Consider the following 20,508-nt stretch of genomic DNA (forward strand, 5'->3'; position numbering starts at 1 on the left):
TAATTTATTCACAAATCTTTTGTCATTTTTCAAAAATAGATCATTCTAAAGTCGGCCCGGTGGCTTGAGTAGTTAGCGCATTGGCCTCCCAGATCTGGGGTCCTGGGTTCAAATTTTGCATGTTCTCCCCGGGCATGGGTTTCCTCTGGGTAATCTGGTTTCCTCTCACATTCCAAAAACATGCATGGTAGGCTGATTGGACACTCTAAATACCCCCTAGGTAAAGATGTGAGAGCGCATGGTTGTCCGTCTCCTTGTGCCTTGTGATCGGCTGGCCACCGATTCAGGGTGTACCCCTCCTCTGGCCCGGAGACAGCTGGGATTGGCTCCAGCACCCCCCGCAACCCTAAAGAGGATAAAGCGGTTCACAAAATGAGATGAGATGGGAGAGATGAGATAATTCTAAAGTCACTTACTGTAGTATTTCATAGCACCTTTAACCTTTACATTGAGGATTGGCAATGGTTTGTTTAGAAATTCCATTTGTAATATTATTTTTCTTTTCAATTTTTTTTCAAGTTTTGGGCAGAATTGTCTCGCTGATCATTTTTGTACACCTTGATTTTGTGCTTTTTCCCTGTGAATTTGACCAAAACTGTACGAAAAAGTAATATTTAGAAATCTTAACATTTTATTTTTCCAAAGAAAATGAATGGGGCTCGATACGAGCCAATAGTGTGTCTGTGTATGTGTGCATGTGTTTATTACGAATAAAGGCTGTTGTGAATTGAAGCATAGCAGTCGCAACAACATCCCTAACCCCAACCCCCTAGGGCCCGACTATAGATATTACAGTTCATAACACTGTTTTATTTCTCTTATAAAGCCAAATCTTCCAAACTTTCATTGAGTAGTGTATTATTCAGCTGTCCTTGAAAGTGCACAATTGTGTGTTGAATTGCGTTTGGGGGCGATGGTAAGGCATTTGTAACCGTGGCAGCGTGACTCAAACTTTTATTTGGCCTGGTGACGCATGACTTGTGACTGAAGTCCCTGCCTAATTAGCCGTGTCTGCCAGAATAATTCATTTTAGAATGTGTTAGCGTCCCCCTGTGGTCTTACAGTCTGACACCAGTGGAATATGGTTTTCATTCATTCTTCTTCTGGACTGCTTATCCTCACAAGGGTCGCGAGAGGTTCCGGAGCATATTCCAGCTAACTACGGGAACTAGGCAGGGGACACACTGAATGGGTGGCCTGCCAATCGCAGGGCACAAGGAGGCCGAAAGCCAGCCATACTCACACTTATATCTAGGGCCAATTTAGATTCTTCAACTAGCCTACCCTGCATGTTTTTGGGATTTTGGAGGAAACTGGAGTACCCTGAGAAAATTCCACACAGTAAGGAAATGCTGGGATCGAACCCCCGACCCCAGAACTGTGAGGCCGAGGTGCTAACATAAGCATGCATTTTCGTCTACCTGAAATATACCTTCAAGAAGAAGAATATATTCCTCATCTCATTTTCTCAACTGCTTTATTCTCACTATGTCCGTAGGGGGTGCTGGAGCGTATCCCTGCTGACTTCGGGCCAGAGGTGGGGGACACCCTGAATTGGTGGCCCACCAATCGCAGGGCACAAAGACACAAACAACTATTTACGGGGTGTATGGGTGTGAGTGTGCATGGTTGTCTGTTTCCTTTTGCCCTGCGATCGTCTGGCCACCGATTCAGGGTGTCCCATGCCTCTGGCCCGCAGTCAGCTGGGATAAGCTCCAGCACCCCCTGCGACCTTGATGAGGATAACATGGTTCAGAAAATTAGAAGACAGGTGAAATTTTCATAAGGGTCCAGAGACAAACAGTGGGCAGTAAACCGTGAACCCCCTAATAGGTTGCTAGGCAACCTGACAAACACAATGTGACAAACAAGCATTCATACACTCATTTCTAGTGACAATTTAGAGGACTCGACCATGGATGATTTGTGGGTGTAGGAGGAAACCGGAGTACATGGTCAAAACCCACGCAGGCATGGGTACAACATGGAAACTCCACACAGGAAGGTTGGAACCCACGTGGGTTTGAACCCTTCATCTCAGAACTGTGAGGTAGACTTACTAATGGCTCTTCCACCATGCCGCTCGGTTAAAAAAACTGAAAAAAAACTAATGTTTTGGCTGATCTCCAGACCCACATCCCAATTACAATTGTCTCCTTGTGCCCTGTGATTGTCTGGCCACCAATTCAGAGTGTCCTCTGCCTAGTTGGCTGCGACCCTTGTGATGATAAGCGGTTCGGAAAATTATTGAATGAATTTAGTAACTTAATCTACAAATCACCTCGCCCATACACCCCCTTTTACGTCGTGTGTGACCTCAGACTTCCAAAGTACATTCCATAAGTCAGCAAAAACTACCAAATGCACTTGTAATGTAAACTTATCAGTGTCTTGGCTCAGTAGGTCATTGGAGGTCAAGGTTCAAACCCTGCCTGCTCAGGCCTTTGAATTTCTAGACCAACTTGGAAGTCAACTATCGTAAAGCCCCCTTTTTGACCTGCGGCTGTTAAGTTTACTAACGAGGGCGATGACCCCTTAGTGGGTGCGTCTTCGGGTGTCACCTCCCTGTTCCCCCCAGACTGGGGGGGCCTTTCCTTCTCGTGGGGCTCTTAACCATGGCTAGACTTGGGGGCGGGGAGACCATGAACACCATAGATGTCCATGCATCCTGCTGGTGATGGCTCTACCATAAACGGTGGTGAAGTGCGAATAGGTTCCAGATGCTGTTGCGGGGACCAACACACACACACGCGCCCACATTAAGATCCGAATGGAAAAAAAGATCCCCAGTCTATGATTGTAAGCCCCTGGGAAGTGCAACTCCGAGCAAAGAAATGGAAGTTTAAAGGTGACGCCGTGGTCATTACTAACATCGAGACAGCATTATGTGAATGTTTGTGTGTGTAAGGGGAATGTAGGGCAGTTAAAAAGGGAAGGTGTATCTTTTACCAACGGGAGAAGCCGATACTGAATGGGAAGCAGCTGCCGAGATGCCACCTGAGCTAGTCCAGCAGCTGATTATTAGCATTACGATCACCATAATGGTAATGGTCCGATCTTCAGGAGCTACAAAATATAGTATGCCTTAAAACTGTTTTTGGTAGCATTTAAAGAAAGTTTGTAGGCTTACAATCGGTGCTCACTTACTACGTATGGAACAAAGAGTGCGCCCCTAAATACTATGTGTCATCTTATATGCTCCCTATGTATAAATCTCACTTTGATTCCTGTTTCTGTTTGTGTATCACGGTTGAAAACCTTTGTGTATAAGATGCCACATTCCAATTTTAAAGGGGATGTATCACATTTGATCAGCAAATATATTGAATAGTTAATATAAATTCATTAAAAGGTTTAACTGATGCAATGCAAGCCATTCTCGTGACATTTTCGGCCACGATGGCCCAAATAGTGGAGGTGAAATCCTTAATTTTGGGGTTTAATGGCCGAAATGGGGCATGTCAAGGCAGTAATTTGTATGAACCTACCCTACCCGCTTGGTGCAACCCACTATGGTTTTTAGCATGAATGGATGGAAATATAGCTCTGATCTTGTGGCCTTCAGGCAAACAATTTTTGAGCACAAACAAACAGTGGATTGAGGTGAAACTGTACAACCAGTCATCTAAATCTTCTTTTGGAATGGAAGAATAGATTTTGTGTTGAAATAAGTGCCGTGGGAGTTTTGGTGAGATCAATCATTTTATTACATTTTCCCGTATAATTTTTTGTAATCTTATTTCAATAGGCAGTTGAAAAATTGCTAAAATATGAATCTTTGCAGATATTGAATCTTAATAAGGTATTTGGTAGTGATGCAATATGCAAAAGCAAGAAGGGGGAGTGAGAGAAAAAGACATTTGGGATTTGGAATTAAAACAATAAATCAACTAAAATAGGTTATATAAAACCTGACCAAAAGTTCAAGACCACTGGCTATGAAAGCCAGAATCTGCTCAAAAAATCAATTTTCTCTGTCAAGTATTCACACAGTTATGATCAATGTTACCACAAAATGTTCATATGTCTGGGCATTCAGACAACCTTCTGGGCACACTGACGACCACTGTGAGCCAAGACATAAGTGCTCGCTATGGGCACACACCAGTATCACACCTGCCATAAGCAGGTGCCTGTCTACTACCCCTAAATGATCTAGTCATAATAAAATGTAATGATTAATATCTATGAATAAAATATCTTAATAAATGCCACTACAATATGCAGAAAATTGACTTAAATGTTACCTTATTTTATACATATGTCCTTCACACTTCTCATTCAAATGACTTTTCTGCTGAATGTCTCACTTGAGATAGTCAAGTTTCTATTAATATGCAATATTTTTCCATGAGAAAACTTGCTTACAACTTTAGTTTCGCCGAATGTTTGGCAGAGGAGACCTTTCTCACCGCTTGTTGTTCTATTTGCACATATTCCGACTACCATTCCATCTTAAAAGAACCGCATTTCTTTATTACTTTGGCTTGTTCAGCGGTTCTGCCACAGCCCGGTTATTTTGCCATGATAAAGGCTTGGCAACAGCTCCAATAAACAGTAAGCTATATGCTCACTTGAAAACAACACCTTGACCAGTATTTTGGTCGCCGGTCTTTTGGTCGCCGGTCTTTTGGTCGCCGGTCTCTTGGTCACCGGTCTTTTGGTTGCTGGTCTTTTGGTTGCTGGTCTTTTGGTGCCTTTTAGTCGCCGGTCAAATGGTGACAGAGAGTTTACTGTTGAAACCAGCTCTCAAAGTTATATTCATGAGAGAGAGTTTAATATCTAAGCACTGTTTAATATCTAAGTACTGTTTAATATCTAAGTACTGTCTAATATTTGAGTACTGTTTAATATCTAAGTACTGTTTAATATCTAAGTACTGTTTAATATCTAAGTACTGTCTAATATTTGAGTAGTGTTTAATATCTAAGTACTGTTGAAACCAGCTCTCAAAATTAGAGAGAGAGTTTAATATCTAAATATCTTCTGTTTTTGTGTGCAATTGCTTTCTCTTTATCAATGTTGCCCTTGCTGTTGAGGTCAAATGTAGAAAGACATCTATACTGGGTTTTTTCCAACACCTTGAGCATTATGGATAAAAATGATTTTAAAAAAAGTCCCCTGCATTGAGCTGGATGATCCAATAGTAGGCTTTCCGTCAAGATACAGGGTGAGTCTCAACCCAAATTAAGGCCCCTACTGGTGTCGACTGCAGCTCAATAATTAACACAGCAATTGCGGCGCAAAAGGGTTTACAAAAAAAATTAGTAATTCGTTTTATGGAAAGATCTCTGATGAAAAAAAAAAAATAACCATGACTGTCCAGATGCCTTTCAACGTTGCTGGCATAACAAGAAAACCTTAGATTTTTTCTACCCACTACAGTGGAAGAAAGTCCATCATGATCGCCGGTTCCTTTTTTAAAAATGGATCACTGGCGCTTCAGGTGTTGGAGGGTCAACAAACGGCGACTGGTTATGTGTAGATGTTGCAGTGGGCATCCCTCATGATTGAGGGGCCTAGTCTATATGGTAACAGTGGGTCAGAGGAGGAGGTAACACTATTAGTACTAGTATGTTTTATTGCTCGGCAGCCCCAAAAACAACCCAATTCATTGGCCACGCGTCATTTATGGTCAAAGCATTGTTAAATGTTTCTATCAAAACAACTATTTACCAGGTGCCCAACTTCCCTCTACGTGTTGAACTCATTTAATCAGGCAGAAAAAATAGAGGTTTGCAGTCATTTTAATAAGTTGAACAGCCTGCTATTATGCAAGTTCTCCCATTTAGCTAATATGACTGATAAATGTTAACACATTCATTTTCTGAACCGCTTACCCTCACAAGGGTCATTACCCTCACAAGGGTCATTGGGGGTGCAGGACCCTATCCCAGCAAACTATGGAGACCAAGTAGGGGATACCCTCAATTAGTAGCTTAGCCAATCACAGGGTAGAAGGAGAAGCACAAAACGAAAACCAGAGTACCTGGAGAAAACACACAAGTTCAGGGAGAATATGCAAACTCCACACAAAGTGAGACCCGACCCGGAATCAGCCCTTGAAACCAAAACTATGAGGCCTGACGGGCTAACCACTCACCCTATAGAACACCTGAATGATGAATGTTCTTCATATATTTAGAATCTTCATTTCAATTTTATTATAAAATTCTAAGTGGACACATATGATTTACTTTCCCGGGCCGGATCTTGCCACGTTGACACCTGTGATCTAGACATTTTGGAGAGCAGAAGTGCTCAGACTATTGTGGCCAACCTTGTCCATATTGTTCACTTCCTGCATACTGTGTAGACAGAAAATGTGTTTTTTTCTGTGTGCATCTGTGTGGTGCATCCATTCAAACTGGATGCAATCACGGAAAATGTTCTTCCATGACTGTGGACTTGTGACGTGAAACAAGCGGCTTACACGCTCACTTTTGCCGTGTTTGTATGTCTTGCCAAGGGAACTTTAAACTGTGTATAACCCAGACACAGCCGCGTTGACCGCGACTGCTGATGCTGTCCAGACCGCCATCCGTAGACTATGTGTGTGTATGAGATGAAACACAGCAGCAGCAGTAGTAGTAAGCCAGACACGAGAGCCACTAATATTCCATTACGTAGTTCCCTTTTTCCTCCCTAAGGACTCAAGCGATCAACATTGTTCAGAGGGGAAAGCTGATGATTACAATAGACTCTATAATTCAGGAATAAAAAGACATCCCTTGTTCTCATTAGTGACAAGTAAGTGTTTAACTTTGCTTTGTTTATTTGACTTGGGAAGACATCACAATGTGTTTCAACACACAATTATGTGAATATTACATCCTCATTACGAAGATAACAGAAAGGTCAAATCAATTCTTTTTTTTTTGCCATTTGAACATCAACGAACTACAACATAAAGATGTACGTATGAATCATATGTCCTAAATTATTCGTACGTGAGAGTGTCAAGATGGAATTAATAAAGAAGCTAATGTGCGAGCGCAGTATCTCGCATTTGCGCACAATCTTTGTAACAGATGTAATGTGTGGGTGCGTGTGTGTGCTATGGCGCCTTCAATCATAAAGCCATATGTCACATCTACAAGACATGTAACCGTTCAATCGGATGATATGTTTCTAATCAGTAAACCAAGACTGGAGGTAATCAGATCTTTTTTATTAGAACTTTCACACCACTTATTTTTGGGTGATTTGGGGATATTTCCCTCTAATTTCATAGTTTATCATCATTATTTTTAAAGGAAATGTTGTTTTACTTTTTGTCTGGCTCATACACACATTTGCTACCATTGGTGATAGACGTCCAATCCATTTGTACTGAGAAAGATTGATCTCTCCCAATCAAAAAAAATTCTATCTGTCATATATCCCTCCACGGCAGTACGTTAAGTAAAAAATACAAATTTAGGGGGTATGCATGATCAACAAAACAGCCCAAAAAGTATTTAATACAAATAAATTGTGTGACCCGTTTATTAGTTAGAAGAGAACAAAATTTAAACATGAACACCAAACAAACAAAAAAGGAAAAAAACAACAACAAAATAACACTTAAACTAATTATATTTATATAGGACCTTTCTAACACAGTCATTCATTCATCTTCCATAACGCATCTCGTAAGGGTGGCAGGGGCTGTTGGAGCCTATCCTAGCTGACTTCAGGTGAAAGACAGACTACATCCTAGACCGGTCACCAGTCAGCCATAGAGCACACAGAGACACAAATGACAATTAATTCACAATCATACCCCCACCAGTGGGAATCGAGCCCGCGCCTGCCCACACTGAAGTCAAGCTAGTGCTTTTGCTTTTTACGGTCAAGCCCCAAAAGCAGGTACCGTGGACTCCGATTTGTGTGATTTGTTTTATTAAATTTCTCATCTCATCTCATTTTCTGAACCTGTCCTCATTAGGGTTGCAGGGGGTGCTGGAGCCTATCCCAGCTGATTCCAGGCCAGAGGCAGGGGACATCCTGGATCAGTGGCCAGCCGATTGCAGGACACAAGGACAATCATGCATACTCACATTCTTACCTAGGGGCAATTTCGAGTGTCCAATTAGCCTACCATGCATGTTTTTGGAATGTGGGAGGAAACCGGAGTACCCGGAGGAAACCCACGCAGGCCCAGTGAGAACATGCAAACTCCACACAGATAAACGTGACCTGGATTTGAACCCAGGACCCCAGAACTGTGAGACTGACGCACTAACCACTCGCTCCACTCGGCAAATTATTAAGTCAACTTTAGTTTTTAATTTTCTGTATTTGTCAAATTGCAATTGTACATTCTTTCTGCTTTCACCTCAAACTATTAATCTCAGTGCAAAATTATCTGTCCCTCTCATTTTCTCTTTGAGTCCTCTCATTTTCTCTTTGAGTTGGTCCAAGAAATGAGTCTTTTAATATTTGACCACGTCTTCAAGTGTTTTTTTTTTCTTTAAATCAAACTTGTTATGGTTCAAAGCGAGTGGCTCATCTGGCACTGTTTTGTCTACCTCCCCTTTCCTTCCATCTTTTCTTATTATTTCTTTCCATTTGCTGGCTTTCCGCTGTCTTGATTGAAAAGCTCTGCATGCTTGGCAGGCTCACACCGCGGCACATACAGACCGTATGCATACGCTACATTATGATAATAATGTGTGGAAAACAGTGACCTCTCACATACCACATTCTCTCACTCGCATACTACCCCACACTCCCCATACAACCACACACATGCGGGTGATTTATTGACTGTGTAAGGAAGGCCTTAACACGCTTTACACCTTTGCAAAGTGTTTTGCCTCTGGCAAAAATTGTGACTGTTTGTGTGTGTGTGCGTTTGTCTCATTTAAATGAGATGGATGTGTGTGTAAAGATAGGACTAGGCCTGGAAATATATTGCCATCAATGGCAGCCATTTGAGTATTTAATATTTTTTCTTTCGTCAAGATTGTACTTACGTATACTCTATACTAGGCCTGGGCAATATGAAAAAAAAATTGTCATCACGATGAAACAATGCATTGGTTGATATCAATAATTATCTCCATAACTATCACATCTTTTTTCTTTAAACTTTGATACTTCAAACTAAACAAATGAATTCATTTATTTCCTCATTATTCAATTATGAAAGTAACTATGTTTCCTTACTCAATCAGAAAAGAAGATAAATTATGATGATTTTAAAAAGTATTTCTGTTTTTCTCTTGTGCAATAAAGATACAACAACCTACTTACACTATGAAAACTAAGGAATAACAAAATCTGCAGAACTTTTGACAGGCCCTTTTATTTTTATAAATTTTCCTTCAAACCAAAAGTTGCTGCGCATTATGAAATACTAAATGAAATATTTACATCATGACCATTGGCAAGCAAACTATTCAGTCTCAGAAAAAGAAATGATGTAAATTGACCTCTAATGGCCAATTTTTTTTAGTTGGATGAACTTAAACCATTTGAACAAGTTAATATGTTTTAGATTTTCCAACATTTTCCTAACATTTGCAGCTCTGGTTCTATCGAAGTGTTTATTATTATTGTTTCGTTATACGCAGTTTATGATGACAATGAAGGCTTTTGATTTTACAAAAAATATTTGATGATAGTAATTATTGTTATATCGCCCAAGTCGACTCTATACTATTGTTCATGGTTCATTTGTCACAAGGGTTGCAGGGGTAGCTGGAGCCTATACCAGCTGAGTTTAAGCAAAAGGCTGTCAACACCCTAGACTGGTCACCTGTTAGCCGTAGAGCACACAGAGAGACAAACAACCATCTACAGTTACAATCACTTACAAATAGCACCACAAGTGGGAATCGAGCCTGTGCCTGCCCAAACCGAAATTAAGTTAGTGAACCTGTGCACCACCATGCAGCTCTCTATGTCACTCGTCTCTGCTTTTTTGTTTTATACGAGTGGAATTTATTCATTCATCTTAGGGCGAGTGGTTAGCGCATCGTCCTCTCAGTTCAAAGGTCCTGGATTAGAATCCAGGTCATATAACTTAAATTAAACAAAGTGTCCAATGTTCCCGCGGTGTTAAAAACAACAACAATAAAATAGTAAGATTTTTATTCTTTTGGAAAAACTTAGCAATCTTTTGGCGAGCTTAGTTCAAAAATCAAGATGGCCTGCCTGGGTTTAACCCTGGGTACTCTGGTTTCTTCCCACATTCCAAAAACATGCATGGTAGGCTGATTGGACACTCTAAATTGCCCCTATGTATGGTTGTGCATGGTTTGTCTGTCTCCTTGTGCCTTGCGATCGGCTAGCCACTGATTCAGGGCGACTCTAACGAGGATAAAGTGGTTAAGAAAATTAGATGAGATCTTCGGTACCTGCTATCCTCAGGAGTAAAGGTGTTTTAAATAATCAATTCTGCGATATATTGCAATATTATGTTGTACAAATCTTGGATCTATTCAAAATCAGCCTGAAGGGACCTTTTACTGTGATACCAATTATAACGCCAGATATGAGGCAATACACACCCCTAGTCACAAGGGTTGCTGTAGCCGATCCACGCTAACTATTGACAGAAGGTGGGATAAACCATGAACACTGGATGTTATGCTAACCACTCTTCCACTGCATCACCACGGAAAAATGGGGGGGGGGGCGGACTACCTGATGAATAAGGATGACTCAAAATCATACAGTTGTATGTATCGAAAGCCTTTATTGTCATCATACACAGCTGCGTATAACGAAATAAACTATTTCTCCACAGGTTCATCCTCGTGTTTGGATGCTTGGTCCTATCTGTGTTTTCCACCATTCCTGCTCATCAAGAGTTCTCCTCACACTGTCTCCTAATTCTGGTATGAAACCCACGTTATCCGCGACTGAATAGGTTGAAGTAGGACTGAGCAACTTTAAGATTGTAGGTTAACAACACATTAAGGTTAATCTTGATGACCATGAGATATTCCATTGACCAAATATGTTCTACATGCAACGTGACTTAAGCTTGGCTGATTTTGCAACAGAAAAAACTCAAAAGTTGATGATTTTGACACAATTTATGACACCGCAGTTGAAGTAAACTAAAACTAAACAGACACAAAGAAATGTATGCCTCGGCCTACTGTGCATTAAAATACAAAATCTGGGGTGTCTTTAAAAGCAAAAAATATTGAACACTTTAGGTGTTCAACATCATAACTTTATCATATATCCCATACAAATCGGTTTCCCCAGTTTTTCCATAATTTTGACAAATTGCACATTTTTTTAGATCTCAGATAATGGAGAAATTAATCTTTAAAGAAATTATTGATATGATTTACGGGCATAGCCATTGTGTGACAAACAGCAGTCATGCATGTTATTTGTTAGTTATTTTCTGTTTTGCAGTAAGAAAACATCCATTACTGGATGAATTACTGACTTTCCTATGATATTGACCATGACAATGTGCTTTTGATTCATACAGAAACTCAGAAATACCACGTGCGATGATTTTTAAAAAAAGATTTTCCCATTCAAAGTAACACATTTGTACTCCCTATTAAAACGATGAATATGAAGGTGAAAATTGTAAACAGGGGTGGCTTATACGCGAGAAATTGTAAAATTCAATGATATTAAGGCAAGATTTTAAGGGTGCAGCTTATACATGGGGTGCGAGAAAATACTGTAAATTGACTTATCCTGAAAAAGTGTTTTAAAAAGGCATTGAATTATTTTCATTTTAAATTGCACTGCATTGTATGAATTGTCCAAGAATTATTTTACAAGGTTGTTTGTGAGGTTTTCCCAGGAATTGGAATAAAATTCTATTTTCAACCGTTTTAAATGTTTCAAGTCCTAAAACTACCCCATTTGCGTATTTTGGCATTAGAAAAGATAGCAAAAACTGCTAAATGTTGTTGCTGAACCAGCCAACGCACATCTGCTTTGTGTGTGTGTGTTCCTAGGAGTTTGTAATGATCGTCGTGTTTGGTCTGGAGTACATTATCCGAATATGGAGCGCCGGCTGCTGTTGTCGCTACCGAGGTTGGCAAGGTCGCCTCCGTTTTGCCCGGAAGCCCTTTTGTGTCATCGGTAAGACACCATGAAGCCGTCCATGTTGTAAAAAACGCAATGACACAACATGTCGTGTTGTTCCAAAACCTCCAAAGGTGACATATTGTGAGGGTTTGACTCGTGCTTTGTGAAGTCACCCATCTTTATCCTCCTACAGACATCATTGTGCTGATCGCCTCGGTCGCTGTGGTTTCCGCCGGCAGCCAGGGAAACATCTTCGCCGCCTCGGCCTTGCGCAGCCTGCGCTTCTTGCAGATTGTGCGCATGGTGCGCATGGACCGCCGGGGTGGCACTTGGAAGCTGTTAGGATCAGTTGTCTATGCACATAGTAAGGTACGAGCCTAATCTTAACCCACTAGCTACCATTGACAGTTGCAGACATCCAATCCATTTTGAATGGAAGGGGCATTTCGCAAATGTTCGATGCACTGAAATAGGATCGTTCACGTTGTTGATTATTGCATGTGTGTTTTTGCTGTGGGCTGTTAGGAACTGGTGACAGCATGGTATATCGGCTTCCTGGTTCTTATCTTCTCCTCCTTCCTGGTTTACCTGGTGGAGAAGGAAGACAACAAGGACTTTGCCACCTATGCAGATGCTCTGTGGTGGGGCACGGTGAGAGAGGGGCACCTTGCCCTTAACAATTTAACCACACTTTTATTCAATCACACATTACGATTCTTCGTGTTAATGATTTATTCCTGAGACCTTATTCACACGGAGCAGGTATCTTATTAAAGCCAGAAGTACATAAAAGCAAATTTATGCCATTAAAAGAAATGCTGTTAAAAATGCCTGAGCAAATTCAAGATTTCTCCTAAAGGGACAGAATTTAGTTTTATAAACTGAACACAGAATTTTCATTTTTCACATAGAGTGGTACCTCTACTTGTGAAATTAATTGGTTGCCGAACTAGTTTCATAATTTGGATTCATCGTAAGCAGCATTTTTTATTGAATTAGCATAGGTCATTTCATAATATTTAATACAAGTTACTTTAAACCCTTTAACAATGATATATAAAGTATACTACATAAATGTATGTATGAAAAAATGACAAAAAATATAATGCAACTATTTTTAAGGTCACAATACTGGACTAAACAATAAAAAAACACCTGTCTATTGAAGCAATAGCTGTAGGGGTTGGTCTAACTCAAATCTCTCTCTCTCTCTAAATCTCTCTCTCTCTAAATCTCTCTCTCTAAATCTCTCTCTCTCTTTAAATCTCTCTCTCTCTAAAACTCTCTCTAAATCTCTCTCTCTCTAAATCTCTCTCTTTCTCTAAATCTCTCTCTCTCTCTAAATCTCTCTCTCTCTAAATCTCTCTCTCTCTCTAAATCTCTCTCTCTCTCTCTCTCTCTCTCTCTAAATCTCTCTTTCTTGCTCCCTTACTCATTCTTGCTCTCTCTATTATCACTCACGTTGGTGCCATTGGCCACGTTATGCTCCTTGTGGTACATTTACGAACATATAGGCCGATGGGTTGCAACGACACCATGAGTGTAAAGTGTTTTGAAGTTGGCTAATTGGCATGGGTGCTGCTGAAAGAAGCGGTCTAATTAGTCAGTGAAGTTCACTTCATAGGTGTTAAGCTCGTCCCAGAAAGTGCTGAGTGGTTACAGGTTTTCGATTTAACACATCAAGATGACACCTTTTCACTAGTACCTGCTCTTACATCTGTAATCAGCTGTTTGCAGGCAGGTGCTGCTTCCTCCAGCAGACCTCCTTACTGGCCTAACTATCTGCAATTTTTCATTAGGGAGGAAAACCTGCACCCTCATGTCTCTTTCTGGAATCAGTTTGACACCTATGGCTTACATAATACCTGAAAAAAGTCAAGTCTATAAAAAAAATAAAGGTAACATAGTAAGCATAATCGACCGAACGCGGTAGATCAGGTTTTTTGTTTGTTTTTTGTGACTACGTAGTTTCATCGTATGCTTTTGTTGTAGGAAAATCACGTAGAATTACGTGGACAAATAATTTTATAACAATATTTTGTAAATCTGCAATACTAAAAATAAATTTTTGTACTTCCGTGATTGAGTAAGATTCCAAATTCCTAAAAAGTCATAAACCAATAAATGTGAGTCTTTGTCAGATTGTCTGCTTTACCCTGATTTGTCTACGATTACTCAAAGTTCCTCATTTACCCATGTCTTTCCATGTCAGGTTTGGTTTTGTAATTTAATTCCTTGCTATTTTCTGAAGATCCCGCCTTAGTTATTAAGGTTTTTATTAGAGCACTTCACTCCACATCCTTGATTGCTTCCCTGCATTTGGGTCCTTCTACGTTACACGCCCGATGCTGCACCCACCGAACTTGACACCATGTCTACAAACAAAGGGGTGTATAGACCCTACAGTTTTTTTTCAAGAAAGATGGGAAAGGACATTTGGGTCCCCCCCAACCCCCAGAAAAAAAAAACTACAAAGTGTTGACAAAGCCTGAAGATACACCATCCTTTGAACTTTCAGATCACACTGACCACCATTGGCTACGGTGACAAGACACCACAGACGTGGACAGGAAGGCTGTTGTCTGCCGGCTTTGCTCTCCTGGGAATTTCTTTCTTTGCCTTGCCTGCTGTGAGATAAGAACACATCCAATTGACATTTTGAGTACATTGTTAGTTCAGTTCCTTGTTTGTGTGTGTGTTTTTTTCAAGGGTATCTTGGGCTCTGGTTTCGCCCTGAAGGTACAGGAGCAACATCGGCAGAAGCACTTTGAAAAGAGAAGGAATCCTGCGGCCAGCCTCATCCAGGTACCACGCTCGCACATACACGCACACACACACACACACAACCTTCTCTTGCAGCATCTGAGAACCAACCTTTTCGAATATTCCCTGCTGTGTTTGTGATGTCACGCTGTTGCATGTTTTCACCTCGGCTCATTCAAGCCGTGTAGTTCTGTGTGTGTCTGTGTGAGCCTTCGTGGCTGATTATTAATGGCGTGAGCTGTTACCATGGAAATCGTGCTCTGGACAGAAACACCTTAGGGCTGCAACAATACGTAACATCACACCATATGTTTCTTTTGCTTCTCTCATAACTTCACAACATTTCCTCCAACAGGTAAAACCATCCATGGGAGCATAATTAATTATGCCAATTCGAACATGATGTCCCCTCTTTTCTTTCAATCACGTCTCTGTTACACACACCTTTATAATCACTTTGCTGCATTTTGGCTGGCAGGGAGTAAGAAAAACTACCGCCATTGTCACAGGTCTTATTCAAGCTATTGATTTTTTTTAAAGGCAGATGTTCTGTCCAATTGAGTTGAATTTAAAGAAAACACTGGTCGCACAAGCACACAGGCATCTAGTATCATTATTTGTAATATAAATACACGCACATCCATGTACAAAATACACATACTTGTAGAGCAAGTACAGACAAGTAAATATACTCATAAAAGTACATACACAAGTATACGTTTATTTACCCTATTTCGTCGGATATAAACTGCCTCCGCGTGTTAGCCGTACCCTTAAAATGCTTTAAAATTGTTTAATTTTACGATAAATCTCATATAAGATCCCCCCCTGATACACAATTTCATCTCCATATTCATGGTTTTAATAGAGAGTTCAAATTTAATGTTAATTTGAATGAAAAATGTTAAGAAAAATCATCGCTCGTGGTTTTTCTGAGATACTGCATGAATCATAAGGATGGTCAATATCATAAGGAAGTTCATTTGCCTGTCTTTGTAAGTATAAAACTACTGTCTTTTTACTGCAACCAAGGGATTTTCCCGAATACGGGATGAAATAAAGTTCTATTCTAATCTAATCTAATGAAACGTGATAAAAGCTCATGTACTGCCATTGCTCGCTCAGGGCGCCGCCCACTTACCGTTGTTTAACATGCTCTGACTGGCCAGACGCAAGTAGCCTTGATACATGTGTTCATAGTGCTTACCATGTCAGCATATTCCATTAGTTGTTAAGGCTGATTGAAGGTCTTGCATTCAGTCATTAAAATTTCAGCCTTGATACCTGCGTAATGTGTATCTCATGCTATTGTTGCACCCTGAGACTTGGTGAAAACTAGACCGCTACGGACACATTTCCTGGTTGTCTTGCTCAAGTGACTTTTTTGACTTTGTCTAAGTGCAGGCAACACCCTTTCGGGATTTTCAATCCAGCAGACGATTCTTTCGATTCTTATAGTATCTCAGAAATAATGCGATGATTTTTCTTAAGATTTTCTCTTCAAAGTTACACAGTCCTACTCCCAATTAAAACCATTAATATGGAAGTGAAAATTGTAAACCAGGGGGTTTTATACGAGAGAAATTGTAAAATTCAATAATTTTATGGAAATTTTCAGGGGACGGCTTATACGTGGAGGCGGCTAAAATGCGAGAAAATACATAAATGTAGTCCAAATCCATGCAATTAAACATACATACTCGTCATGCAAATTCATGTAAGTACTTGTAGTCCAAGTACACATAATTACACATGTTTTTAGTATTAGTAACTATAGTTGATGAGAGTAAAATACACATTCTTTTAGTATCAGTAAATTTATTTGTCCTACAAGTGCACAAAACACTAGTTTTATTTTCGCAGCCTTAGATGACTAAGCATACAGACATCCGGCAACCGGTACGAAGACAAAGAATTTATCTTTTAATTGGCTGCTTGGTGGTGGGCGGGTCATCCATTGTAAACACAGAATTAAAACAAAACCAACATTTGATGGGCTCACAATTGACTTTTAAAATTGGAAAATCTTATTTGAACTAATGGAAAAAGTAGTAGATTATTAGTATTTTCTCAAAACATATTTCTGTTATGTCTGTTGAATTATTTTAGGACCATTTCAATAAGTGCAAATCTTACAAATAGCCCCTTTAATTGCGACGCGAGGACAAAATAGCGACTTTTTTGTTTAAATAGGTCATTCACTCAGTACTGAGATTGGTTTGTTAGTTTGTTGGCTTGACAGTTAGTTGCTAGTTGTATTAGTAGACTACTGTTTTAGTTTTTAGTTGGTGCTTTTTTATCAGGTTTATTGGCTTTTTGATGAATTAGTGTGGGTTGATTATCTTCCATAACGCGCATCCTTGTAAAGGTCGCAGTGTTTGCCGCAGCCTATCCCAGTTTCCATGTTCTCCCTGGGCTTGTGTGGGTTTTCTCTGGTTACTTCAGTTTTCTCCCACATCCCAAAGACATGCAGGGTAGGCTGGTGGAACACTCTAAATTGCCCCTAGGAATGAGTGTGAGCATGAATGTTGCCCATCTCCCTGTGCCCCACTACTGGCTGGCCACTGATTTATGATGTCCCTGGCTGTTTCCCATAGTTAGCTGGGATAGGGTCCACCACCCCCCGTGACTCGTGATGATAAGCAGTTCACAATATGAATTGGTTATTTTGTCCTTTATTTAATTAGTTTGGTAACGTTCAATTTGTTGGTCGGATCCGTGTATTTATCAGTTAATCAGTTGGTTACTTGATTTTCTTGCTTTGCAGTTAAATTAATTTTATCTATTATTCATTTATTTAATTATGGCCTATGGCCGATGGTGTGGCCTGGTGGCATGAGTGGTTATTGATTCAGCCTCCTAGCTCTGTCCTGGGTTCAAATCCAGGTCAGTTCACCTGTGTGGAGTTTGCATGTTCTCCGTGGGCCTGTGTGGGCTTCCTTCGGGTACTCCAGTCCCCCCCCCCCCTTTCATTCCAAAAACATGCATGGTATGCTGATTGGACACTCTAAATTGCCCTAGGTGCTGACACGGGATGCATTGTGATTGGTTGCAGTTCTACCAAGGATCTACTGAATTTCTTACTTCTGTGGGCCAGCAGTGGAAAAAAACACCATAAGCAATATATATCTTCTTGCTATGTGTTTTATGTGAGCTTTGGAAAAGGCAGAGAACACAGCCAGCTTTGAGTAGACGCTGGACGTCACCCCTCCAGCGTCAGCCAGCAATAGGTGCATAGATTCGGCTACAATACTCCCGTGATCCCACTAAATTTCCAATGAATTGTGGCTGCCCATATGCATTTACTAACAGCAACTGCTGCATGAGCTGCCACTTGCCTGCAGGATTTCTGTGCCATTGCGCTGAGAGGGCACGCGCCTCCCTTCATTTCATTGGGTGGGGCCCCATCGAATGCTCCTCTTAACTCATCTCATTAGGCATACAACACATACCTTGGGAGTGGGGGGTAGACGTTTAGTCCTCCTGCTACGCAAGTTTCCCTCCAATTTTAACACACAACACTAGATCGGGGGCGAGGGAGACTTTTTCGTAATATAACAAACAAATTTAAATGAACTTGGATTACGATGCAGACACACTCAAAAATAAGTTTAATCTAACCTTACACTAAACCTAATTCTAATTTTGTTTTAAATTTTCATATCTTTCTTCTCCCAGCTCGGTTGCCTGTTTGCCCCGCCTCTACCCTGACTTTCACTATCGATGGGCTGTTTGCTTTTGTATTCCTTCAAAATACACACAAATGTCCTCAAAATAGGATAACGCACGACCACCTGCCAACGAGAAGTAATATATACTCCTCGTACTAGCGATCGCAACGCCATTCACGCTGAGTGACAGGAAAAAACACTGAAAAAAAATGCAACGCTCCGCCCAGTGCTCATAGATATCTGTTATACACGAAAGAGAAATGGCAAAAAAGACAGTACGCTAAAATCATAAACAGCCTCCCATGTCTTGGCACCTGGCTTTCTCATATCTCAAAATTTGTCTCGTATCTCGAGATAATTATTTACTCGAAATTTTACTCGTATCTCGAAATGCTCCTATGTCGGGGTGCTTGTATGTCAAGGTACCACTGCATATCAAAATTTGCCCGAAATTTTACTTGTATCTCAAATTGCTCGTATGTCGGGGCACTCGTATGTCGACATACCACTGGATATGGGATAAGCCCCATTGCAAAGATATACTAAGAACCGCGTTTGGCGGGGGGCGGGCGGTTGCATAATGGCAAAGTCATCACGAAGGGCACAATGCCATCAAGTGACGAAGCCTTCAATGATCACCATAAGGGCCACAAGGCCACTAAAAGGCAGCAACGTGAGAGTTTCAACCTATGTGGAGATCTGTCTGGCTACCAGAATGATGTACTTGTTTGAAGCGTGCCAGTAACAGAAAAAAATAGATACCCCACACAGACTGACAAGCACATACTGATGCTACCCAATGTGCACTAATGGTGTTAGTACAGACACCAGTACTGTGGTCCCTCAAATAGCAGAACCTACTTCAATCAATGATGACATGATAATGTATTGACCACTGGAAAATTGTTGCTTGAAGATGAATGCAGCATGCAGAATCTTCTGTAACAAAACAGCTGGTGTCACTTCAAATAAACCTTCATCATGTTTTCTTTGGTCTTATGAAATTATGTATTAATGTTCCATTGGAGTATCCCGTTAATTAGCAACTTGATTTCTACCACATTCAGAGTAATCGACTGCTTTCGTCAATAAAGTTTCACTGAATCCAGGGTAATATGGCGTAATATTTATTTCCCTACTGTAACACATCTTATGATGCATTTGATTATTTTGCATCAGAAAAGGCCAGGAAAGTCAAGTTTTAGGTTCAATTCAATCATTCAGAAAACAATTTGATGCCAAGTGTAGAAAGGCCAAAAGTCATCTAAAACATCAACTACGGTGGGGGGCACTCAATTCAGATTATGGTGATTATTCTTAATGTTAAGATTTGGAAGTCAAATGGGTTCTCGGCAAAGGGCACAAAATTAGCCAGAATCGCCTCTGCTCACCAAAATTAAGTTTTGAAAAACAGTGAAACTTACTGGTAGTGTACGTGTGACTGGATAAGAAAATTACTGGCAATAGATTTATATATTGAAATGGGTGCAGACGAGAGTTAATTTTCTCCTTTGGTGGAAGGGTAATTCCTCAGTTGGTTATTTTGTTGGCATGTCAGTTGGTGTGTTGCTTTGTTTGTCAATTTGTTACTACAAATTTAGTGTTGCAGTCAATATATCAGATAGCTACATGTTTCTGTTGGTTGGTTCATTTTTAGTTGAGATGTTGCTTGCTATCTTGTTGATGAAGTCATTTGTTATCAGGTGGTTGATTTAGTTCCTAACTAACTAGTTACTAACTGTAAAGTCAGACTTCTATGAACCAATCAAAAAAGTTATTTTAAAGTAATCAAGATGTTTTTTTAATCCATCTTTCCAAATAAACAAACAACAAGAAAATTAATTGAACACCCATTCCAGAACTTCCAAAATAGCTGGTAGCCTACCTGTTGGTGATGTATTCAGAAGCTTATTTTAATGTCACATGATCACATCTAGTTCACATTGGCTGTTTTGGAATCATTCCTTATTATTTCAACTCATCCATTCATTTAGTCATGTTCACCAGTGCCTATCGTCGTCAGAGTCGCATCGCGGGGTGCTGTAGAGTATCCCAGTTGACCATGGCCTCTACC

At 40.4% G+C, this 20,508-nt stretch overlaps 1 protein-coding gene across 9 annotated transcripts in view; it reads left to right on the forward strand.

The window, feature by feature from the left end:
- Positions 1-20,508, forward strand: part of kcnq5a (potassium voltage-gated channel, KQT-like subfamily, member 5a) — a 60,980-nt gene that overhangs the window by 27,613 nt on the left and 12,859 nt on the right. For 5 of the 9 annotated variants that reach the window (XM_077730085.1, XM_077730089.1, XM_077730087.1 and 2 more), the window contains exons 2-7: positions 10,739-10,829; positions 11,928-12,054; positions 12,194-12,369; positions 12,526-12,651; positions 14,519-14,629; positions 14,710-14,805. In XM_077730085.1, the coding sequence (XP_077586211.1) occupies positions 10,739-10,829; positions 11,928-12,054; positions 12,194-12,369; positions 12,526-12,651; positions 14,519-14,629; positions 14,710-14,805 (727 nt within the window). Of the gene's footprint in view, positions 1-10,738; positions 10,830-11,927; positions 12,055-12,193; positions 12,370-12,525; positions 12,652-14,518; positions 14,630-14,679; positions 14,806-20,508 lie in introns of all 9 variants that reach the window. The other 4 variants (XM_077730084.1, XM_077730086.1, XM_077730088.1 and 1 more) reach the window with 1 other exon arrangement.

This window comes from Stigmatopora nigra, chromosome 12 (assembly GCF_051989575.1).
Source record: "Stigmatopora nigra isolate UIUO_SnigA chromosome 12, RoL_Snig_1.1, whole genome shotgun sequence".
NCBI classification, from domain to species: Eukaryota; Metazoa; Chordata; class Actinopteri; order Syngnathiformes; family Syngnathidae; genus Stigmatopora; species Stigmatopora nigra.